The sequence below is a fragment of the Euprymna scolopes genome, chromosome 19, assembly GCF_053919585.1.
Source record: "Euprymna scolopes isolate OS-2025 chromosome 19, ASM5391958v1, whole genome shotgun sequence".
Lineage (NCBI taxonomy): Eukaryota > Metazoa > Mollusca > Cephalopoda > Sepiida > Sepiolidae > Euprymna > Euprymna scolopes.
The window spans coordinates 78,197,728-78,222,158 of NC_136500.1; the positions used below are offsets into that span (position 1 = coordinate 78,197,728).

Below are 24,431 nucleotides of genomic sequence, written 5' to 3' on the forward strand. Positions count from 1 at the left end.
AGTAAATGTTGAAGAACTCTTGAGATGTGTTATGGAAATCAGATGTTAATACTACTGCTAATGTAACGTGAGATGCCCATTACTTTTTGACTGTTTTGCTACAGTTCAAACCTGTCTCGAACACCCACGCCATCTGGTAGCGTCGCAAAAGAACAAACAAACAAAAATAAATAAATCTAACTCTGTATTTTTTAAAAGTGGAAATGAAAGGCATTAATTCTTGTTCTTCCAAATTATTTCATTATTTTTCAAAAGTCTCTTTGCACACACATGCTTTTTTAAAAATCTCTGTTGCTGCCACCCCATGCTGAATTCATGGAAATTTCACAAAATGAGAAATATATTTAGTCAACAAATATCTCTACTATTATATAAAGGGGACTTTGTGTGTGTGTGTGTGTGTGTGTGAATTCATTCCCTATGGACTCAAACGACTGTGTTGATTTTTATGAAATTTCACACAAAGATACTTTATATGCCTGGCAGTGTTCTTAGATCGGTTTTGTATCGAATAAGTATTGATAATCGAAATAATCCGATGAAAGAAGGAACAAGCGATTTTGATTAAAGTTAATAGCTTACACAGCTTACACAGGCGATTTTGATTAAAGTTAATAGCTTACACAGCTTAACATCACAAGTTCATTTGAGAAGGCTCGACATACAAAATCAACGCGATGAAGGCCATCAACTTCCCATATGTCCTCCTATAAAAGACAATACGCTATGCAACGTACAAATATCTGTGCGTGAGTAGTAAAGCAACTGGCCCTGACGGCATTCCAATTATAGTGTTGAAATAGCTTCAACCAGAACTTGCCCCCATACTTACAAAACTGTTTAAGCATTGCCTTAAGGAGAAGTGCTTTCCAACACCCTGGAAAACATCATCAGTATGCCCTGTATTTAAGAATACAGGTGGTAAGTCCTCTCCCTCTCAGTAAAGACCAATAAGTCTCCTGTATGCTATGAGTAAGCTGCTGGAATCCATATTAAATAAAGTGGTACTTATGCAGAGAGTGATCCGGACGTAACTCACCGGACGCTCGGCTTGCCCCGTAAAACGACGTCAACAGCCGGAGTTAGCCGAGCGTCGGCGCTGAAAACATAACAAGAAAAGAGAAACCTACCTTAATGTAAAATTTGTTAAAACTTTTATTTACTGTAACGGAAAACAAATTTTTTTTGTATTTTTTTTTGTAAATGTAAAGTGTTTTTTATATACGTCGTGTTACGGGGCTAGCCGAGCGTCCGGTGAGTTACGTCCGGATCACTCTCTGCATAAGTACCAATAAAGTAGTAGTCAACCACCTCAGCAGAAATAACCTTCTTAGTGACATGCAATATAGTTTCCATTCTGCTAGATCTACAGCAGATGTGCTAACGGTTATATCTCGTAGGATTAGTGAATCTCTCGACAAAAGCTTCCTTTCTAGGGCAATTGCTCTTGACATATCAAAGGCCTTCGATAAGGTATGGCATAAAGGTCTACTTCACAAGATTTCCAGCTATGGTATTACGGGAAATGTTTTATCAATCATTAAATCATTTCTCTCTGATAGGCTCATAAGAGTAATGATTGATGGGCAGAAATCACAGACCCACAGTATTAATGCTGGAGTCCCTTAGGTGTCCATCCTGGGCTCAACTCTCTTCCTGATCTACATCAATGATCTCCCAAAACACATACTTAAATCATTCGTTGACATCTATGCTGATAACACGACTATCTATGGCAACACATCAAAGGCCGTAAATTACAAAGTTCTCTCTGATTCTCTCTCTGCTGATCTTGAGCGCGTGGTACAGTGGGGGAAGAGATGGCTGGTTACTTTTAATGCATCTAAAACCAAGCTTCTATTTTTACATCATCAACGCTCTGATCCCCATCTGGAATCAATTGAAATGGATGGCTCTTGTCTTGGGGAGGCTCCATGTTTACTGGGATTGACCATTACTCCTGATCTGAAATGGAATATGTACATCAAGTCTGTTGCCAAGGCTGCTGGAAAAATGGTGAGATCCTTCTAACGATCCAATAGATATCTCACTGCTGATGCAATTCTCTATCTATATAAGAGCCAGGTAAATCCAAGGATGGAATACTGTTGCTACATCTGGACAGGAGCTGCTAAAACAACCTATTCTGCCTTGACAGAATACAAAATAGACTTTGTAACTTAGGGGGGGGCTGGGGGGGCCCTTTCTCTTCCCTGCAACCGCTCTCCCACAGAAGAGATGTTGCGAGCCTGTCTTTGTTTTATCGTTATTTCCATGGCAAGTGCTCGTCTGAGCTCCAATCTCTGGTCCCTCCTTGTGAATCTTTCACGAAAAACACCCATCTAGCTGAAACCACTGTCATTAATTTTCCCTACTCTTTATCTGTGCCTAAATCAAAACGTAGATTCCATGAACAAAGCTTCTTTCTTAGAAGTGCATGCCTGTGGAACTCTCTTGCGTTTGCCTGTTTCCCACCTGACTACAATTTGGATGTCTTCAAGTCCAACATAAACAAATTCCTGATAAACCTCCCCCTTAAGTAAGACACTCTATCAAATATCCATTACTAACGATTACTACGATATTATCCCATTGATTACTGTACATGCAATAACTCTTATCCCCGAGTGGCCTCTAGGCCTTGATAAGTGGTGACTACTATGTAAAAAAAAAAAAAAAAACAACAAAAAAAACAGTAGGGTCTTTGATATGACTAGAGCATGTTCAAAATGAATATATCTGCTTAGAGCATAATTTAAACATGATACTTGATTTTTGCATTTTAAAATTTAATTCAAGCCATTATATATAAAAATAATTTTATAAAATCCAGTTGGTTAGCTACCGTGCAATGTGGACTACAATGTATTGCAGACTAAGTCACTGTGAGGAGGCATGTGAAACTTCCTCTTAGTGCACTACGATGGGTCCCCAACTAGAGCAGGCAATTAATCAATTAGATTATAAAATGGATGATTTTACCGATTTCGATGACAATAAAAATATGTGAGTGTGAAATATTTGTTGATCATCATTCAATCCTGGGCAATATCGCGTATCCTGCCAGTGTTTTGATAAAGCTGATATTTTTCTGAATAACTGAAGCGTTGAAATTAATGTTTTAACTTGGCGAATAAAAAAAAAAAAATCTGTCCTTCATACTAACGTGTACAAAAAATAACTGATCGCATAAAGCAATCTTCTCTTGATTTCTCAACTCTTCTTTTTTGTCATCATCACAAAATCACGATTACATTTCGACCTTATCGCAAAAAAAGAAAAACATCTTTGTATACAGACTTTTAATTGCGACAGTACCACGATTTGCATATGACGGTGGTTCTTGTGCACATCATTTTGTAATCTCAGTGTTGTTCAGCTCTGCTACAATAACACAAAAACAGGTTTTTTCTTGACAGAAAAACCAGTAACACGCAGCAAATATGAGTTTATTAACATTTTTATGAAAATAGTATCCATTGTATTTTAAATATAGAACTGACCAGCATTAGATAAATTAATAAGTACTAACATCTACTTGGAGAATCATATTGTGCTACATAGTTAAATACAAATAATAAAATCACTTTTAAGAGACAATCTTTAATTTACTCCTTCAGTCCAGCAGCTCTTTGCAGACAGTATTTTTCTCTGTTTCTTTCAAATGTTTTCTTTTTTTACATAATGTTTTGCTGACTTCTTTCTTTGGTGAAAACCTCTGCATGTTGAAATTCTTACAAGTTCCTTTCTCATAATGATCATATGCTATTATTATAATGATATTTTGAAAACAAACAAAGGCTATATCAAAGGAAGGTTACTCTTATATTCTTGTCCAAGGTTGCTAGATTGGTCTTTGTAAGGCCAAATTTAGCAAATTTGGCTTTTTAAGCAGTTTGGCTTTCAAAAATTGTATTTGCCCTTTTTAAAAACGTAACGTACACACTAACTAAGTAGGAAACACAGAATTTTATAAATATACTATTAATGTAAGCTGATGAAATAGATGTAATTTAGTAATAAGTTCACTTACAAAGGAGACAAGAATCAGGACTATAAAATAAAATGGTGAATCCTCATATTAATGAATTATTAAAACCCAATTAGTTAGGAAGTTTTTATGATGTCCAAATTAAAGTGGTATTTTGTGTGTGGTAAGACAAAAATATGAAGAAATAAATTGAATGAAAATGCTTCTGCATATCAACAATAATAATAATTTATATAGATACAACTGAAAAGGAATTATACTAAAATGAGGAGAAATTTAATTATATGTCGCTGAACGAACTTCTGTCTAAATGTTTTTGATTATCGGTTGGCCCAAATACATGAGCAGATAACTCTTGCTTCCAAAATGTTTTGGAGGCAAGGGAGATAACTTAAAGGGAAATAGATGCTTTTCTTTAATCACTATTTTTCCTAGATAGCATAGATTCTACCCAACAATATAACTTTTCCTGTGGAGCTTGGTATGTACATATGTAGCAATTACAATAAACACTTATAGACTTCTAAATTATTTTTATCTTTTAGAATTAATCGATATTTATGAAAATCAAAAATGCAGTAGTATAAAATATTAAAACAAACTTTTTAAAAAATCCTAAAAAAAATATAATTCAACAATAATTGGATTTCCATTTCTTTATAAACAAATCAGCCATTTTAGTAGTTTGAATTGAAAAAAAAAAAAAAAAAAGAATTACCACATGACACGTAGGTATTGAAAGGAATTTGGAAGCCTTTAAGCTGTTGAATACAGAATCGTTCCTTTCTTTAAAATTCTTAAATTCTCATTTACTTAATACATTGAAACTTTGGGAAATTATTTGCGTCAAATAATTTTATAAATAGAGATTAAAACATTACCTTCAGAAAATTGTAGTTGTCTAGTTGTCTAACAAGTTGGTTCATATAATAATTTCATACCTAAATAATTAAATATGACTTTCCAAATCCTATTAAATAAATAACTAATATGCCTTTAAATTAAATAACCCAACATTATTATAATAGAAAAAAAACTTCATTCATTTTTTTTCCAGCTAAAACATCTGCAGGAACCTGCTGATTCTAAAATATAAATTGGTTTTACTGTGAGATCAACCACTGATAACGTAGACATTTTTGCTTCATATGTTAATTTTCAAAAACTTTCAGCAAAAATTTTCTTTGCAATTATATTAAAGTAAAAAAAAAGCAAAGTAAAAAAAGGGTGCATATATTTAATTGTTTTATGATTTTGTCATTTCTTTTTTCTATTTTTAGATAAACTTAATTTCAAAAATGGAAAGGTAAAGGCTGACACACTGTTGTATAAAATAGCAAAGTCAGGAATTCCATGGGAACATTTTCAGTTATTATGTATATACTCAGGTAAGAATACCTTTGATTATTATACAAGTGAGAATCCTGTGGAAATTTATTTAAAATTGTCTTTTTATTTAAAATTTTAGCAGTCTTTTTCTTTTTAAAACAATAGATGTTCTCGACATTCTTACTGTTAAAATAATTTTGAGTTATTCTTCAAATCAATGAGCTGGTTCTAACAGATCAGGAGGCTGTTGCACCAAACATTGGTGTAATTGTTTCATTTTGTTGCGTTTTCCTTTGTAAAACTCAAGTCATGTTCCGCAAAGCCAAAAACAAAAAACAATTTTCCTCAACAAAACAACCAATCCAAACATCATGTGTAAATATCAAAACATTTACCATTAATTAACCAGAGAAGAGTTGATATGCTGTTAAACAACTAAAAAAAAACAAAAAAATCAATAAAATAAATATCATTTTTTTTTAAATATAGTTATTTTAAATTCTATTTAAATTCATTTTAAAATGCATAAAGTATAATTTGATTTGAGAAAAACTCATTTAAAAATGCATAAAAGCAGAAGTTTTCCTCATCATGGTAGTATCACGGACTGTGCTGACATTTCACTCTATTTTCCATCAGGTATGTCTTCATAGATGCATTGTGGGTTCTTTTCTAGTTGCTTGATGTTTGTTTTGTACAGTCTCTCTACTGAACCACATCCCTGTTTTGGCATCCACAAAAGAACATCACTGATGATTTCATCCTTTGCCCTCAAAAGATCTTGTTTGTGGGGTGCATAGATACAACGCATGTAGACATTAGGCTGGGATAGGAAAAATATCTTGCTTGGAAATTGACCACCTAAAATTTTATGTTTTTTTTACTTAGAAATGTTTTTGCCTCTTTAAATGAGTGTTTCTGTTAAGAAATCGAACTACTTGAAATCCTAAACAAATTAATGTCTACTCCAAATGCAAGACATCCTGGGCAGTAATTTTGTATGTCTATTGAATAACAGCTGACAAATCTTTAATGGTTTTATGATGTGATCCAACTACTATTTATGCATATTCCAGCAAGAATAAATTTGATGGGTTTAAGAGACAGATGGGCCTTTGGGCCTTAAACTGGTGGATTGCTTGTGTTTGGTTAGTAGATATGTTTGCCTTGATTTGCAGGTTTATTATTTAGCAGAAGAAAACAACTTCTCAAAATAAAAACATTATCAACTATTTTAAAATGGAATTTTGGCTTTGTTTGGAGGGAAAATACTTTTGTTACAGCAGTGACAGGAACCATATGATTGACACGCCACCCGGTGGAGGAATCAAGCACCAAATTTGAACAAAGACAATTAGTGGACAATAATGACATTTGCAGTGAATGCCGACAAACGCAGGTCCACATACTAAGTTTTAGTTTCTGATGAATTGTTTATCAAAATGATTACAAAAAAATAAATGAGGCAAATTTACTAGTTTAGATTTATCGTGCAATTTTAAAAACAGAAAAGATGTTATTAAAAACTTTTTAAAAGTTTTTAAATTTATTTATTTTTTTTGTCTCCAGCTGACGGTAATGAATTCCCAAACAATGCAGACTCTGACTTCCCTCTGCAATCATCAAAGTGTAATTCAAAGATGGAGATGTTTTGTTATTTGGGCAATTATCAAGAGGGTTGCCTTTATTCCTTGTCCCCACCGGCAGTCCAAAGGTTGTCAGCATATCGGTACACATCACCAGCCCTTCAGGTAACAAAACAAATATGTCATTATTTACTGATTGTGACTGTTATGCATGTAATTACAAATCTTGAAAAATAATTTTTGGTGTAGATAAAATTAAGCACAACAATATTGGGTAATTGTGCATAAAACCCGATCCTAACTTTCAAACACGCTGCAAGCTGGCATCCGTGTTTCTCAATTGAGGTATAGAATCCCAAAATGGATACAATTTTCAAAGATATTTTATGTTTATTTTTTTTCACCCCTTTATAATAAAAATATATAAAAATATGTAAACTTTTTTATCAATTTTTTATTTTTTAATCGCATGTCTTTTCAAATAACTATGTTTATTTAAGTTACTATGTTATATTAATTTATATATATTTTGTTAAAAGATTTAGATATTTTAAAAATATATTTATTTACAGAAACATGAAAAAAAAACTATGAATGTGTCACATTTTTTACAGTTTTAGCAGTTACAAAAAGGTGAATATGCAACAGAAAACAATTTGCTCTCTTTGTCCTCCCCTCAATTTGCTCTCTTCGCCCTCCCCTCAATTTGCTCTCTTCGCCCTCCCCTCAGTTTGCTCTCTTCGTCCTCCCCTCAATTTGTTCTCTTCGTTACAAAAAGGTGAATATGCAACAGAAAAGTTCTCTCCAATTCTCTCTCCTCTGATCTTGAGCATGTAGTACAATGGGGAAAGGAGTGGCTGGTTACTTTTAATGCATCTAAAACCAAGCTTCTCTCTTTACATCATCAACATTCTGATCCCCATCTGGCATCAATTGAAATGAATGGCTCTCGTCTTCAGGAGGCCTCAAGTTTTGACAAGCTTCTGGGCTTGACCATTACTCCTGATCTTAAATGGAACACGTACATCAAATCTGTTGCCAAGGCCGCTGGAAAAATGGTGGGATCTTTCTATCGATTCAGTAGAGATCTCACTGCTGATGCAATTCTCTATCTATATAAGAGCCAGGTACGTCCAAGGATGGAATACTGTTGCCACATCTGGACAGGAGCTGCTAGAAAGGACTTGTCCTGCCTTGATAGAGTTCAAAATAGACTTCGTAGCCTCGTAGGAGATGTCCTTTTCTCTTCCTTGCAACCTCTATCTCACAGAAGAGATATTGCGAGTTTATCTCTGATGTATCGTTATTTTCATGGAAAGTGTTCGACTGAGCTTCAATCTATGGTCCCACCTCGCAAAACTTTCACAAGAAACACTCGTCTGGCTGTAAACACTATCAATAATTCCCTCCACTCTTTATCTGTGCCTAAACCTAAACATAGATTCCATGAACAAAGCTTTTTTATTAGAACTGCACGCCTGTGGAATTGTCTTCCGTTTTCCTGCTTTCCGGCTGACTACAATATAGTTGTCTTCAAGTCTAACGTAAATAAGTTCTTGATGAGCCGTTCCATATAAGTTATCAAATTTAACAAATTTTCATTACTAATGATTATTATATTGTCCAATTTCTACTGTACACTCTTTAACCCTTATCCTTGAGTGGCCTCTTGGCCTTGATAATGTGTTGATACCTATGAAAAAAAAAAAGAAAAAGTCCAATGTAAACAAGTTCTAATTGAATCGTCCCCCTAAGTAATCCAAGTTACAAAATTCCCACTGTTTACTATGCTAAAATCACAATGACTAATGTATACCTATTAACCCTTGTCCTCGAGTGGCCTCTGGGCCTTGATAAGTGGTGATACCCATGTAAAAAAAAAAAAAAAAAAAAAAAAAAATAGTTTTTGCCGGCAAAGATCATAATAGATTACACAGGTTTAAATAAAGTATATTTAAATAAAGTACATTATATTTGAAAAAACAAAATGTAAATATGTTAGAAAAAATATATTAACAAAAAATATCTTAATACTTTGCCCAAATATATTAGTAAGCAGTTATGAAGAATAGCAGAAGTATTGTATCCATTTTGTGCTTCCATACCTTAACTGATAGATGCGGGTGCCAGCTTCCATTGTGTTTGAAAGTTAGGGTCTGGTTTTATGCACCCAATATTGGAATAATGGTAAAACATTGAGCAATAATTAATGAGTTTTTTTCATTCATTTTTATTTCCTCTATCGTTTCTTTTCTATTTAAAAATTGTCTTCTCTTTTTCTTTCTATATTTTCTTTTTCCTCCCCTCCCTTTGCACTCTTCCTCCCCTCTCTTTGCCCTCTTCACCCTCCCCTCTCTCTCTTCGCCCTCCCCTCTCTCTCTTCGCCCTCCCTCTCTCTTTGCTCTCTTCGCCCTCCCTCTCTCTTTGCTCTCTTCGCCCTCCCCCTCTCTTTGCTCTCTTCGCCCTCCCCCTCTCTTTGCTCTCTTCGCCCTCCCGTCTCTTTGCTCTCTTCGCCCTCCCGTCTCTTTGCTCTCTTCGCCCTCCCGTCTCTTTGCTCTCTTCGCCCTCCTGTCTCTTTGCTCTCTTCGCCCTCCCCTCTCTTTGCTCTCTTCGCCCTCCCCTCTCTTTGCTCTCTTTTCCCTCCCCACTTTTTGCCCCCCCCCTCTCTTTGCTCTCCTTCAGACCTCTCTTTTCTCTTTTCCTAAACGATTTCCTGTTCTTTCTTGTTTCTTCCTCTTAAAAAACGTTATTCTTGTTTAATATGTTTAATTATTTAATATAATTGTTTAATATAATTGTTTAATATGACCATTTTTGACACATGTACACCCTTTCTCATTTCAGGTCGTCATCAGTCCGACCATGTTGTTTGTTGTCACCAAAGCTGGTATTGAGACATACACATCTCGAGCTGCTACATTTGCTCTTTTCAGGAGAAATACTTTTGATAACATCGAACGAGTAATTCCTTTTCTTTTCATTCAACATTTTTTTCTTTTATGTTAAAATGTAAAGTTGTATTTTAGCCAATATTTCACTAGACTTATAGCACCATAAAAACATGCTTGATTTTTTGAAAATCATTCACTTAGAGTTTTCATGATTTTCTATAACAATAGTTAAAAAAAATATTTGAAGTTTAAAATATTGCTTAATAAGGTCGCAAAGTAATTCATTTAAAGTTTTTTTTTTTTTTACAAAAGATTAGAATTGTTGACTTGTTTACAAAGCAACTAAAAATATTCTTGTGGATTTAATTTTGTAATTATTTTTTTAAATAGAATTTTTAAAATTTATTGAATTTATTTTACAATATTGCATTTTTATGAATTCATTTATTTTAACTATGAAATTTATTTATTATTTTTACAATAATATTTTGAAAGTTAAATTTTATTACCATGGCATGATTTGGTCATTAAAAACGATTAATTGAACCAAACTTTTATAAAACTTAAACAAATTTTTGTTATGGTAATATTGTTTTAATCTCTATTTATAAAGTTATTGTAGCTTCCACAACTTTCAATATTTTAACGTGTGAGGATTTGTGAAGAATTTTAAAGCTAGAAATGAATTTCTATTGAACCATTTAAATGCTTCTAAATTCCTTCCAAATTTAAAGCATCACAAAGTATTAAAAAAAAAATTTTTTTTTGTTTCTGACTTTTTGAGATGAGGATTGATAATTTGTATTATTTCGACTACTGTTCTCCTCCTGAGTGTTATTTGCACAACGTTTTGGTTGATCTCTGAATTTCTTTAGGTGTACCTTGCCAAACTTCTTCTGTCAAACTTGGAAACCCGTGGCATAGTGGATAAGGTACTTGGTGAAATTTACTTGTAAGTTACACTCTTCTGAAAGTTGAAGGTTCAATCTTCACCGCTTGTGTGATACTATAGGCACCCCCACCCCCGGTGTTAGGAAGTAAAAGAAAAAACAGATATATAATAAAAGAAAAGGAAGTAGCTTTAACAAGTAACAAAATGCTTTGTCAATAGACAATAGATAGGAAGCTATTTACTTTGGTAGACAAAAGAACAAAAGGATTGAACAATGGACTTGAGATATATTTAGATTTGGTTTGCAGGTACTTTAAGATTGACTGGGGAGTGGCTATAGGTTTGTGACAGTCAATAGGATTTTAACAACAATAGGAATGATTTCCAGACAAAAGTCCAATTTACGGCAATACACTTGATGGTTGGCAGTTGAGTTGGACGCTTGCATCAGTTGGAGTTAGGATGCAGTTGAAGATGGATCGTGGCTAAAAGCAGATGGGGAGATGAATTGATCAATCGACTGACAGACAGCCTTGACAGAACGTACATGTGGACCTTAGCATGTAAAGGGTTGAGTCCAACTGATATATATGTGAAGTGTTGGAGTCTGTATTTTCTTTTGTTTTCTTGTTTTATTTTTATATTTGTGAGCCTGTGCGCTTCCTTCGGTAGCTGCCATTGTGAAAAACTGATGATACAGCCATAATAAGAAGATAAGACGATAACAAATCCATGCCACACAATGTGTGTGATTGACGAGTTGTCAGTGGGGAACGTGTGGTATCACGGGTGACACTTAAAAAAAAAAATAGAACTGCAAATTACTTAGGAATTCTACTCAGTTATAGCTGACAGAACGAGAGCATACTACCTTTGTGGGTTAAATAAAGGGTTCCATTCTAAATTCCATGCAGATGGCCGAGTCTGATAAGATACGCTTGAAACATTGCACGAATAACACTCATGATGAAAACAGTAGTCCAAATAATTAATGCAAAACAAAATTGTTTTCTTTTTACAGGAAATTAAAATGGTTGCCAGAAATTTTTGTAATAATTTTTTTTAAACAGAATTTTAAAACATTATTAAATTTATTTTACAATATTGCATATTTTTTTTTTATTCCAATGAATAATTGATTAATAATAAAAAAAATCTAATGTGTAAATATCAAAATTATATTGAGGTAAGAAATGCACACACACATACATGAAGTTATCTCATAATGTTATATTAATATAGAGATTACCATTTTCACCATCTTATAATGACATAACTCCATAGAATTCTTATTTGCTCTCTCAAGTCATTTTCTTTTATTTTGTTTTTTGTGCTTATTTAGAATAGCACTTTATTAAAAAAAACAAAACTACAAAAACTCTTTATGATGTACGTACTAGTTATAAAACAAAGACGTCATATTCCAAAACTTATGTAAATTGATGAAGTAGTTTAAGAAAACCAAATTTTATGAGGAAGCATGGAGAAGGCCGGCAGTGGCCATATTGTTTTAAATTTTGCCCAAATTCAAGGCTGACAATTCAATTCGCCTACAGAGACTTTTTGTTTGTATTCAAAATAATTAAAAATTTTTAATTGCTAAAAATTATAAAATTTGATTTCTTAATTAAAAAAATAACTACTTGATCAATTTATGTATCATAAAGATGTTTCTGTATTTTTTTTTTTTTAAATCAAATGTAATTCTAAATAAACACTTTTTTTTAAAAAAAGTTTTTCCACTTTCTCTTCTGTTCTAGACCATTCCTCCTGTTGACCTTGAACCTTGTCTATGTGGAATACAGCCATTTTTAGGTGCCGTTGAAGTTTCTGTGATTGATTCTCCTCCTGGCACAATTATGGAGTCACATGTCATCTTGCTATCAAAGGTTACAGAAACCAGGTAAGTAAAAGTATATCAAAATATTTCTTTTTATTCACTTACTATCCTCCTTGTTTCCAGATCAAAAATGTCAAGATATTTTGAAAAATTCGTTGAAAATTTTTAAGAATGTTCCAGGTTGTGGAATTGGTAGTCCAATTGGCTAATTCCAATTCAAGCTCCTGAAATTTTTAAAAAGGAGCTTACTCCAACTTCAGAACTTTTTTTTTTACTACTAATAATTTATATCTACTATAATTTATAGCATTTTGATTTTTAAAGTGTATGGTATATTTTTTAATGAAAGAGCCCAGAAGAATTTGTCAGCTTTGAGTAACAATACAAAAATTATTAGATTATTTTAGTTGAAGTTAATTTTCACTCAAACTTTTAAGGCAATAGATTTGTCCCAACACAGACTCCATTTATTTATTTATTTACAAATGAGACCTGAAGAATTCAATTTTTAAAAACAATACAATTGCTTTAGGATTCTGAGTCTTTGAAAATTTGTCAACTTTACCTAACACAAAAACAAAAATATTAGATTACTTTTTCATTTTAATTGAAGTCAGTTATTTTTCACTGACTTGGACTCTTGAAGCAAGGATGTGCACATACTCAGACTCCATAGTTCGAGTTAGTAATGCAGAACACAGATTTTAAAATTGTAAATTTGTTTACGCCATTTGAGAAATATCGCACAGATCAGAGGCATTTAAAAACAAACTCATTGTAACTTTTTTTAAATAAGCTAGAATAACTATCTTTTTATCATAAATAAAAATATTTAGGTAATACTATTATTATTGTAACTAGAAAGATGAAAACAAAACCTTACTAGCTTCAAAGAATATTAGATGTTTCTCATGTCAGGCAACTATTTTCCAAAGAGAAATAAGCTGTGTCCAGACTTTTATAGTTGGAACAAGTTTATGTGTAAACAACTAATTTGCATGCGTTAAAGACATAATTGAATTTGAAAAAGATCAATTAAAAGTAGCGTTGGTGTTGGAAATTTTGTCTGTTGTTACAATGTTGGATGGACGGGAGTTCCTTCTGATGTTTGGACTGTCATAGTGACCTTATGATAGGAGATTTACGTACATCTTTGTTTTTTATACCTATGCTAACCTATAGTGTATCAAGATTGGATATGAATTGGGTACTTGTCCAGAATTCTCCCTTTATAAAAAAACAAAACAAAATAAAGAAAAATATGTATGACGTATGTACCCATAACAAAAAGAAAATATCATACATCAAAAAATCACATAAATTGTTTAAGTAGTTTTATTTTTAGAAAGTAAATTATTTTTTAACAAATTCAAGTTTTTCGAATGCCCCCTTGCCTCCCCATTTTAAAAATGACTTTCTAAAATTTTTATTTAGCGTTATCTCTCTTCTTCCTTCAGCATGTTTTCAAGATGGTTTTAAGAGATTGTCAATCATATTTAATCATAAAATTTTATTTCATTTAAAAACTAGCGCGGGTGCCCGACGTTGCCCGTGTGTTTGTTGGTGTAAAAGAAAAAAAAAAAGATTTGGTATGGAGGTAGGCTCGAACCCGAAGCCTTGAGGCGAAGGTGGTGGAAAAGAAAGCGTGAAAAAACCCGACATTTTACTGCTTGGCCAGGATGAGAGAAGAACTGAAAAGCGTTTTAATTTCACAATTAAAAAGTTAAATGACAGGTGCATGAATTTAATGAGGTCAAACATCACGCAACTTGGGCGCTGCAAGCCAGTTTCTGTGTATTTGTTTGTTTCCTCTGCCAAGATGTTGGGGAAAACAGCTCCGCTAAAAAGGGGAGTGTCCAAATGATTAACAATTGTTTGATATAACAGGGTTTTTTTTTCCCTCACATTGATCAAAGCTGATTGCTTTCTGGATGGCTCGGCACGAAAGGCCGAGAACTTGACTTTGTTTTCATAGTTTCACTTTTTTTATACGGAAAAACAAAACAAACATGCGGCAATTTAAAAAAAAAAAATCGCAAAAATAGTGTGTAAAAGTCGCCCAAATTAAAGATATATGCGACTTCGTTTTGTAAATTCTAGATATTATAATCTAGGTAGCATATAAAAGGTTCTAAGAAACAGTAACCGCCCCGAGCATCTCCCAAAAGCTTTCCCAGACATACACAAAAAATGCCCACACTAACACACATTTTGCCTTTTTATATATATATATATATATATATACAGATAAAACTACTTAATCAGTTTACGTGACATCCTTATGACTAATCAGTTATAATTTGTATGGTCATGTAGAGTGTCTGTCTTCCTGGATAAATCACTGTAAAAGCATGGGTGCCTTAAATTGCAGGAAGATTGGCCAGCCAAGGAAAACTTGGAAGCAAGTGATTAGACAAGACTGTAAAGAGTGAAATTTGGAAATGGTTGAACCACGGGGATTGAAGAGGAATTTTGTCAAATATCAAGAAATGTCTGACCTCTGAAGAAGGAACATGTAACGTTAAATGAATAGAAGAAAAATGCCATGTAACTTTAAAATAGGATAATCGGTTCTTATTTAGAACTCGACTGAATTTAAAACCAAAAATACAGAAAAATCGTCATGATGTACAAATCCATCATAGAACGAAGATGTTACATACCAAAAATCATGTAAATTGATTAACTAATTTTATTTTTAACCAAGAAAATAAAATTGTAATGAGTATCTGAGAATTAGCTGTCTTGTCTGCCATATGAAAAAAAAATCAAGAATCAAAGGGACAATAATTCACCATCATGTTATAATGCCTACGAATTCCCATAATTGCTTAAAAATGATTAACTTTATAAAAAGAAAATTACTTGATCAATTTACATAATTTTTGGAATATGATATATTCGTTTCATCGTGAGTATGTACATCATAAGGATTTTTCTGTATGTTGTTTTTTAATTAGGTTGAATTCTAAATAAGAACTGACTTGTATATATTGATTTTTTTTTTTTTTACAGTCTGCTATTGAGCAATTTTTTTTGTTTGTATTTGAACCCCCCCCCCCAAAAAAAAATAACCCAAACTGTTTTATTTCTTTGTCAGCTTTAAAAAAAAAAAATGAACTTTTACTATTTTCAGTAACACAATGTGGAGTTTGTATGCCTTAGAGCCGTACACTGCAATGGACACGTACAAGGACTTGGTAAGTTATTTTATTTGTAATTTTAGGTATTATAAATATTTATATTGCTTGGATATTTAATATTTGGTGCTTAGTTAGAATTACACTTGATTAAAAAAAAAAAAAAAATACAGAAAAATCATGAATTGAATTCTTGCCCTTGAATTTTAGCAAAATTTAAAGCAATATTGCCGCTCCAGACCTCCTCCTTATTTCCTCCATAAATTTTCATTTTCTTAATTAAAACAAAGCTATTTGATTAATTCACATGATTTTTGGAATAGGACAGCTTCGTTCCATGATGAGTATATGCATCACAAAATTTTTTTTCTGTGCTTTTGTTTTTTATAACTAGTTACAATTCTAAATAAGCACCAAATGTTTTATTAACATAAAAGTATCACATACACACACCCTCTCCAATATTTGCATTGATTCAATTTTAATTTCATAATTATTTCTTCCAGGCTTGTAATAAGACCAATGCAGTGTTATAATAAACAAAAAGTGTATTAACAAAAATATCTTACAGAAGTAAACATGATTCTGGGGCCATAACTGCCACAAATCGCTACCCAGTAACTATAGATGTAACTATATTTATAATCTCTGGGTAAGTCTATTATTACTGAAATTGGTATATCAGCTTGTAAGAAGGATATATAATTAAAAAAAAATATATATATCTTACCTAGCGGCTCTTGGTGTACAATATGATTTGGCATTAAATAACTCATTGATCATTGCTATTCTGTAAGAACAAACAAGACAAAAAAGGATTTATTTTTTGTTACTGTTTTAAAATGGGTGTCTGTGCAATAAACACGTAAAAATCATGCAACAACAAAATACGATGAAAATTATGATACTTAGTCACTGGATGTGCAATGATAGTCCTTCAAGTTGCAACTGCATGACTCAATCTCAAGTTGTAATCGCAGCTCTCCCTCTACTTCTCCAACCAAGCATGATCACTCTTATTCCGTCCAAGGGGAATAACTCTTTTCTTAGATGGAATCTAACATTTTTATAAAAGTCTTATTTATTTCTTAAATGATTTATTTAATCACAAATCATTAATCTTGCATACCCACAAGCTTCTGGCAAGCGACTGGAACTTTTTTGTGAACCAAATCCTTTCAGTTTTGTCAAAATCAAAAGAAAATACATGAATGTTTCGTATGTATCATAAGCATTTTTGACTCTTCATTAAATCATCTTTAGGCAACAAATAAATCAACCAAATTAAAAAATAAACAAAAAACTACCGAGAATGCACTAAGTTAAGCCGTTAGATGTGAAAACAATAAACCGATACGTATCGCATTGTTGGCTGTTTTTAAAGTTCTTTTCTTTTCTCCAATTTTTTTTTTTTGTTCATTTATTTCTTTGTCACCTGAAGATGATTAAATAAAGAATCGAAAGTGCTAGTGATACTTCATTCATTTTTGTTTGATTTTGACACAAAAAAATTATTAGAAAAATTAAAAAAAAAAAAAAAAAAAAAAAAGTTATAGTCAAGCAGAAAATTATTTTATGCATACACATATAGTTTTATAAGGGGATATAATATATTATGTATAGATTTCCAGTATTTACTTAAACAGTGTCAATATGTGATTAGAATTAAATATAATAAAGTATGAAAATATATTTATGGCAATTAAGCTACACAAAGTCTTACTAGTTTCAACCCAAGAGGGAAATATTAAGCTATATATATATATATATATATATATATATATATATATATATATATATATATATATATGAAATAAAGAATTCATAAAATATGTTGAAAAACCCTTTAGCAAGAGTTAAAAACATATTTAATTTTCAAAAAGGAAACACAAATGAAGTGGATTGTCCTTAATTCACGGAGTTTCAAAAGAAATACTTTCCTTCTCATCATAGGAGAGGAGTTAGCACAATGCAGAATCAGATTTTGGTTGCAAAGTATTTAATGAAACTCCAAGTAAGCTGTAGAACATACTTCTAAAAAAAAAAAAAGTAAAAAACAGTGAAGCAGACGGAATGGGGGAAAAAAAATGAAAAATAATTTTACATGAATAGATGTTCAAGTGAAGAGTGGAAGATCTAAGGATGGTAAAATCCAAAAAGTTAGTAAAAGTGGAAGATCCAGATGTAAAAAATCCAAAGGCATCCCATTAATTGAAGATGTTTTGAGGTAATCCAAAAGACAGAATTCCGTGAAATAATTCACAAATGAGTACAAGGAGAAAAAGTGAGTCCGAGATATTTTTAAGAAAGATAAATTGTTGGGCAAATGGAAAAATAGAAGGTTTTTAAAACGCTGCTGTCGAGCTGATTTGAAAGCTAACAAATGAAGTCAATAACGATCAGCGGTGACTGAACTATTTTTAGAACAGAAAAGACAATATCACAATGACCCAGACAAAATGACGTTATAGTAATACAAAATTTAATGCAGAAAAAGGGGTCAAATTAAACTAGACAGGTAATGACGTTACGATGAAGTTATCAGTAGGAGTCGCAGGATTGAAGCTAATCATTAAATGAACTGGTTAGTCATAATTAGAATTGCTTCTAAATTAGGGGCTATGAGTTTATTAAGAAGATGTAGATATCTAATAGATTGGAAAGTGTATTTAAAGTTGTGATAGAATTAAAAAAAAAAAAGTTAAAGGTGGATAAAGCGACAGCTAGGAGGGATTGGCCAGCACCTACAGGTTCTGTTATAATGCATGAAATAAAAATTGTACACAAATACATATACATAAGTACATGTACAGGCATATGTACATACCAGCATATAAGCAAGCACATATATAAATTTATAAATATGTAAGTACGTACATACACAAATATACATGCAAGCATATACACTACAACAAAGTCTGCATATATATATATATATATATATATATATATATATATATATATATATATTTATTGGTAAATCTGATTTAGATGAAAGTTACTTTTCAGGCTAACTTTATTTTGAGAGCTCAATATAATTACAGAACAATATTAGAAAATTTGTATGGAAAAATCTCAAAGCATCATGTAAAGTATATGTAATAATTTATTTCATCAATGGTTCGATGGGGGTCTTCAGACATATGAACGAATTCAACTATCTCTGAAAGAAAGTATAAAAATGTTTAGAGTGGAAGAAAAGGAAGGGGAACTTCTTCCACAGCACTGGTCAGTATATCTGAAGATTCTGTCCAGAAGCAAGTGAAGTAAATTATTATGTAATGACTCTGATTGATGACCTGTGTATGCCAAGTTTGAATTCAGTCAGTTCCATAATACCACTTTGACTTGGGGATATTGGCAACCATGAAGATAGAATAATGCCGATCAACAAAGATGTATCATGCTGACTTTTATGGATTTACTTACTGTATTTATTGGTCTGATTTCTCTCCATATATATATATATATATATATATATATATATATATATATATATATAGAATAAATGACAAAAATTAATTAAAATTGTTAGTACGAATAGTTGGGTTTAATGACTTTGTTTGATAAAAATTCAAAATGGCGTAATGGAAAAATATAAAGGTATTTACAGCTTCTCTTCCAATTTTCGGATTTTAATCATGTCAAATCACACTTCATTTCCTTTTGACGAACTGATTGTTGCTATTTCTTCTGGTGAGTTAAGGGCATAATAGATTCACTGATTGATATAATAATTAAGTGATTGATTTTGCGCTACGAAAAAGATACTGTCAAGAATTGTATAAGTCAACTGAATTAAAGGAATAAATTATAAGATGGTCAACATCATGAATTTTGGAATATAACTTTTTGTCATTTATTCTCTATATTGCTCTGTAATTACACTGAGTTTCTTAAATAAGGATTGATGGATATTATAAGAAAATATATTTCTACAGAAAAATATAAATATATATATATATATATATACCATACGTGTCAAACATCATTTCCTGGATGTTAACAAACAAGCAAACAAAAAAAATGTTGAAAACAAAGCATACAGACTTTTACTACTAAATCTTTCCTGTTAATAACATGTTTAATAACAACATGACACGGAAAAAAATATTCTGATGAAGGCGTATTATGTGGAAATTATAAATAATTTTACACAAATAAATGTTTGTTTATTTTACAGAATCTTTGCATTGTAATTTGGCTTCAAGCATATAACATAAGTATTTTATTTTAATATATAGATATATATTGGGTGATTGGAAAGTGCATTCTCTATACTTTAAATTTATTACTGAAATATAATTCTGACAAGATGTTATATTTTTATGATAAGAAAAATGCTGTTTTTGGCGTCAGCTGTTGTTTTGAGTTGGTGATATGTAGAGATTTTAAATCCCCCTCATAGTATTCGTCACAATTCATCTTTCAATCTATCCATTTTGTTAACTTTAATATTCAAATGAATTTTTAGCCTTAATAAAGTGTTGACTCACAAGAAAAAAAAGTTTTTTGTGAAATCAGTTGATGTGGTTCTCAGTTGCCTTGAAAAACCAGCGTCGAATTCTGGTACCCAGATTTAATTTTAAATAAAAGTTCATGGTATACACTTTCTTATTATATCCATTTCTCATAAGAATTTTATTTCAGTAATAAATTACAAACACTTCATAATAGGGAGTTAATTTCCAATCACCCTGTTTATGTCTATATTTGAAAAGCTAACCTGATTTGTTTAATCCTTTTCTTTTAATTAAAAAAAAAACAGGACAAATCTTGTTTTGTAGATCAATAACAGTAAGTAAAAAAAAAATCGATTTATTTTTAATGAATTTCATAATAATTCTGTTAAATCTATGAAAAGATATTAATAACTTTTAATGGACTTAAATTTGTTTTTCTTGCATTAGACTTCTGTAATTTTTCTATTTTTACTAAAGCGCAATCATTTCTTTTTAAATTTAATTCTTTTCTTTTTCTATATTTCGGAAAATCACAATATCCTACAAACTTAATATTTTTTTATTTTTAGTTACAAATTCAAACCTCTAAATTAATAGAATTATAAAACAACTTCCTGTGTATGTGTGTTCCGCACGCCAATATAACTTTGATAATTACATATTGGAATATTATTTTTTATATTAAGTGAATATTTATTGAAATAAAAATGGAATAGCATAAGATAAAACAAGTTTTAAAATCCTATTTAAAAAATAGAATTGAGCTACAAAATTAAATCCATCAGAATGCATTTCAGTTTCTTAGTAAAAAGAAAAAAAGCTCCTTTCTCTTCACTTCCATACTAGGTTAACAGCATGTAGCCAGATTACCTCTCATTACATTTATCATGTAAATCTTCATTCTTTCTATTAGCCTGCCTGCTGATATTGTAAGCAAATCAGTTTTCTAAAGATGACAAAATCTATGTTTTCTTGATTTTTAGTTATAATTTTATAACAGTTTTATTAAATTAATAATTTTATGATCAAACAATATCATAATTAAATTTAATTTTCAGAATTTTATTCAATAAAAAAAAAAAACATCGAAGCAAAACAAAAACGGCATAGTTAAAATATGGTTATAAAATTCTTAGCAAATTTTCATGTATTAAAAGTTCCAAAATTTCAAAAGATATTTATATCCAATAATTTCATTGAGATTAAAATGCTAGTATAAAAATTAGTTTTATAACAATTAGGTTCATTTAATTTAATAACCAAATAATACCATAATAATTAAATTTGACTTTCATAATTCTATTAAAGATATATATATATAATTATTTACTATAATAATCATTAAATACCTACAGACACTAGTGTTTCATACTTTTGGAAATCATCAGTGCAGGGTGTCATGATTAATACCAGTCGAGAGATTCGAACCCAGCAACAGAAGTCATGTCTGGCTTCATTAGTGAGGACCCAATCCATTTGGCTATCGTCAACCGCAAGAAATACAGTTGAGATTTAAACATTCTTTTTAAATGCTTTTAACATCAATCAGTGATTTAATCGTTATATGACGATCTGCACATATGCTAAGTTGACCAATTTATTTCAACTGAAAGTGCTCAACGATAAGAAACAAGTTCAACTTAGCATTTGTGCAGATCGTCATATAATGATTAAATCACTCTGATTGATATTAAAAGCATTTAAAAAGAATGTTTAAATCTCAACTGTATTTCTTGCGGTTGACAGTAGAAGGGGCTGACATAATTATTTACTATGATAATTATTAAATACCTACAGAGACTAGTGTTTCATCCTTTCGGGAATTATTAGTGCAGGGTGTCATGATTAATACCAGTCAAGAGATTCGAACCCAGCAACAGTTCATTAGCGAGGACCCAATCCATTCGGCTACTCAGTTTCCCTGAGAATCTTTACTTTGATTTTGTTTTATTAATTATGCCATTTGCTTTTTTCTCCTTCCTACTATATATATATATATATATATATATAGTAAGAAGATAAAAACAAATGGCATAAACAAAATCAAAGTAAAGATTCTCAGGGAAACTGAGTATAAGTACAGATAGTTTGTCTCTATCCCATCGATGAAATGTTGCATCCCTCTGCCTGTTCTACAAATACTTTAATGGTGAATGTTCTTATGAACGACAAGCACTTGTACCTCCTCGACGTGACTACCCCCGACAAACCTGACAAGCAACTAATTACTAATGATTACTATATTGTCCAATTTCTACTGTACACTCTTTAACCCTTATCCTTGAGTGGCCTCTTGGCCTTGATAATGTGGTGATGCCTATGTAAAAAAAAAAAAAAAAAAAAATAAAATAAAATAAGTCCCATCCCTTTACAGTAGAGATCCCTATGTGTAAGAAAGCCTTTTACTCCAATAATTTCCTCCCCAGAACTGCAAGTCTTTGGAACTCCCTTCCAGGATTTTGCTTTCCCAACTGTACTGATATGCAGAAGTTCAAGTGTAATGTGACCAAACATCTTGCTACTCATTTCCCTTCATAATGCCCCTGCAAATTACGTCCCCGATAGTAGCCCCCTACTTCAAAGTGGCACTGTGCCTTATTTGGGGTGAAAATTGATTTAAAAAAAAATTAAAAAATTGAATTTTAATGGTAATGTAATTTTCTGGTTAAATTTTTTTTAAGTGATTTTCATTTGAAATGCGAGACAAAGAAAATTATGGAATAAATCCTTTTCTTGTGACTATCTTTATTTGTTCTAGGCTTAAAAAAATTGTATTTTCTTTTCTGGACAGGCAACATTTTTTTATAAAGCAGAGGTAGAGAATTTGCTGTAAAATATCCAACATATAACTCAACAAAAAACAAAAAAAAACAACAAAACTGACTGCTTCTTTTGAAAAAATTGCTACCTCCTGATCTTGATTCTCTACCTCTGGTAAAAACAATTTTAACATCAAACACAATAATTTGGCAGATATATACGACCTGTTCCCCCCTCCCATCAAAATGTTTTATTAGTGAATTTAAAAAAAAATAAAAACGATTCTGAATATTATTTTTATTTATTTATGTTTTTATTAATGAGTCATCGCTTATAAAGGATAAAAGCCACTCAGGGATCAGGCTTAATGAGATAGATGGATTGCCAGTTTAATGATGAAAAAAAGCACCAAATTTTCAGATTATATATATCTATAATATAAAGCTGTGTGTGTGTGCGTCTGGTCACGAATAGGCTCCTATATGGTTGACTATTTTAAAAAACTGATTACTTATAATGATAGAAGATGTATCGAGACACAGAAATGGGTATGTTTCATCTGGCAGAACGGTGGTTCATTAAAATTGTGGAGTCTGCATTTGCTAGTCCGGACTAGCTATAATAATAAACTCCAACAAAGTCAAGGGAGAAAACTTTAAGAAAATCATACACAAGGAAATGAAAAAATTAGGCCTAAAAGAAGACGTATCAGCTAACATAAAAATAACAAACTTCCCGGACGTCACATTAAACTTAGATAAAAACACATATGAACCATACTTAAAAAATAACATTACTCCAATTTACGTAAACCCTAAGTCCAATCACCCACCATCAATTATAAAACACATTCCTAACTCGATTGTAAGTAGACTCAGTAATAACTCAAGCGATGAAAATGCATTTAACAGGTCAACCAATATCTACGAAACAGCCCTAAAAAATAGTGGATACAAAAATATCGATATCAAATATATGCAACAAAACACCAATAACTATAATAAAATTAAAAATAGAAGAAAAAGAACTATAATTTGGTATACGGCCCCATACAATCAAATGTTAAAAACAAAACTTGGCAAGAAATTTCTAGATCTTATTGAAAAACACTTTCCCGCAACCAACCCCTTACACAAAATCTTCAATAAAGGTACCTTAAAGTTATCCTGCAGTTGTTGCGAAAATTTAGAGATGATAATTAAAGCACATAATAACTAAATACTAAATAAAAACAATGTAAACAACAACAAAATAAACAATAAAAAAAGTAGACACCATGACAAAAATAAAACCAACACTAGCAGAAATAATAATAATAATAACAAACCAACCCTGGACAAGAACAACCATACCATAAATAAAAATACTAATAACGAACAAGATAAATGCAACCGTAGACACCGCACACTTTGCCCAGTTCAAAATAAATGTCTAACAAAAAGCGTAGTTTATCAGGCAACAATATTTGTGAAAGAAAACCCGAATAACAAGAAATATTACGTAGGCATGACTTCCTTAGATTTCAAAACCCGATACATA

General features: G+C 31.4%; 1 protein-coding gene across 1 annotated transcript in view; it reads left to right on the forward strand.

The window, feature by feature from the left end:
• LOC145239773 (BLOC-2 complex member HPS3-like) overlaps positions 1-24,431 on the forward strand; it is a 99,868-nt gene that overhangs the window by 15,155 nt on the left and 60,282 nt on the right. The window contains exons 3-7 of the mRNA XM_080103216.1: positions 5,272-5,379; positions 6,890-7,071; positions 9,751-9,867; positions 12,450-12,592; positions 15,666-15,729. Coding sequence (XP_079959342.1) covers positions 5,272-5,379; positions 6,890-7,071; positions 9,751-9,867; positions 12,450-12,592; positions 15,666-15,729 — 614 coding nt within the window. The remainder of the gene's footprint in view (positions 1-5,271; positions 5,380-6,889; positions 7,072-9,750; positions 9,868-12,449; positions 12,593-15,665; positions 15,730-24,431) is intronic.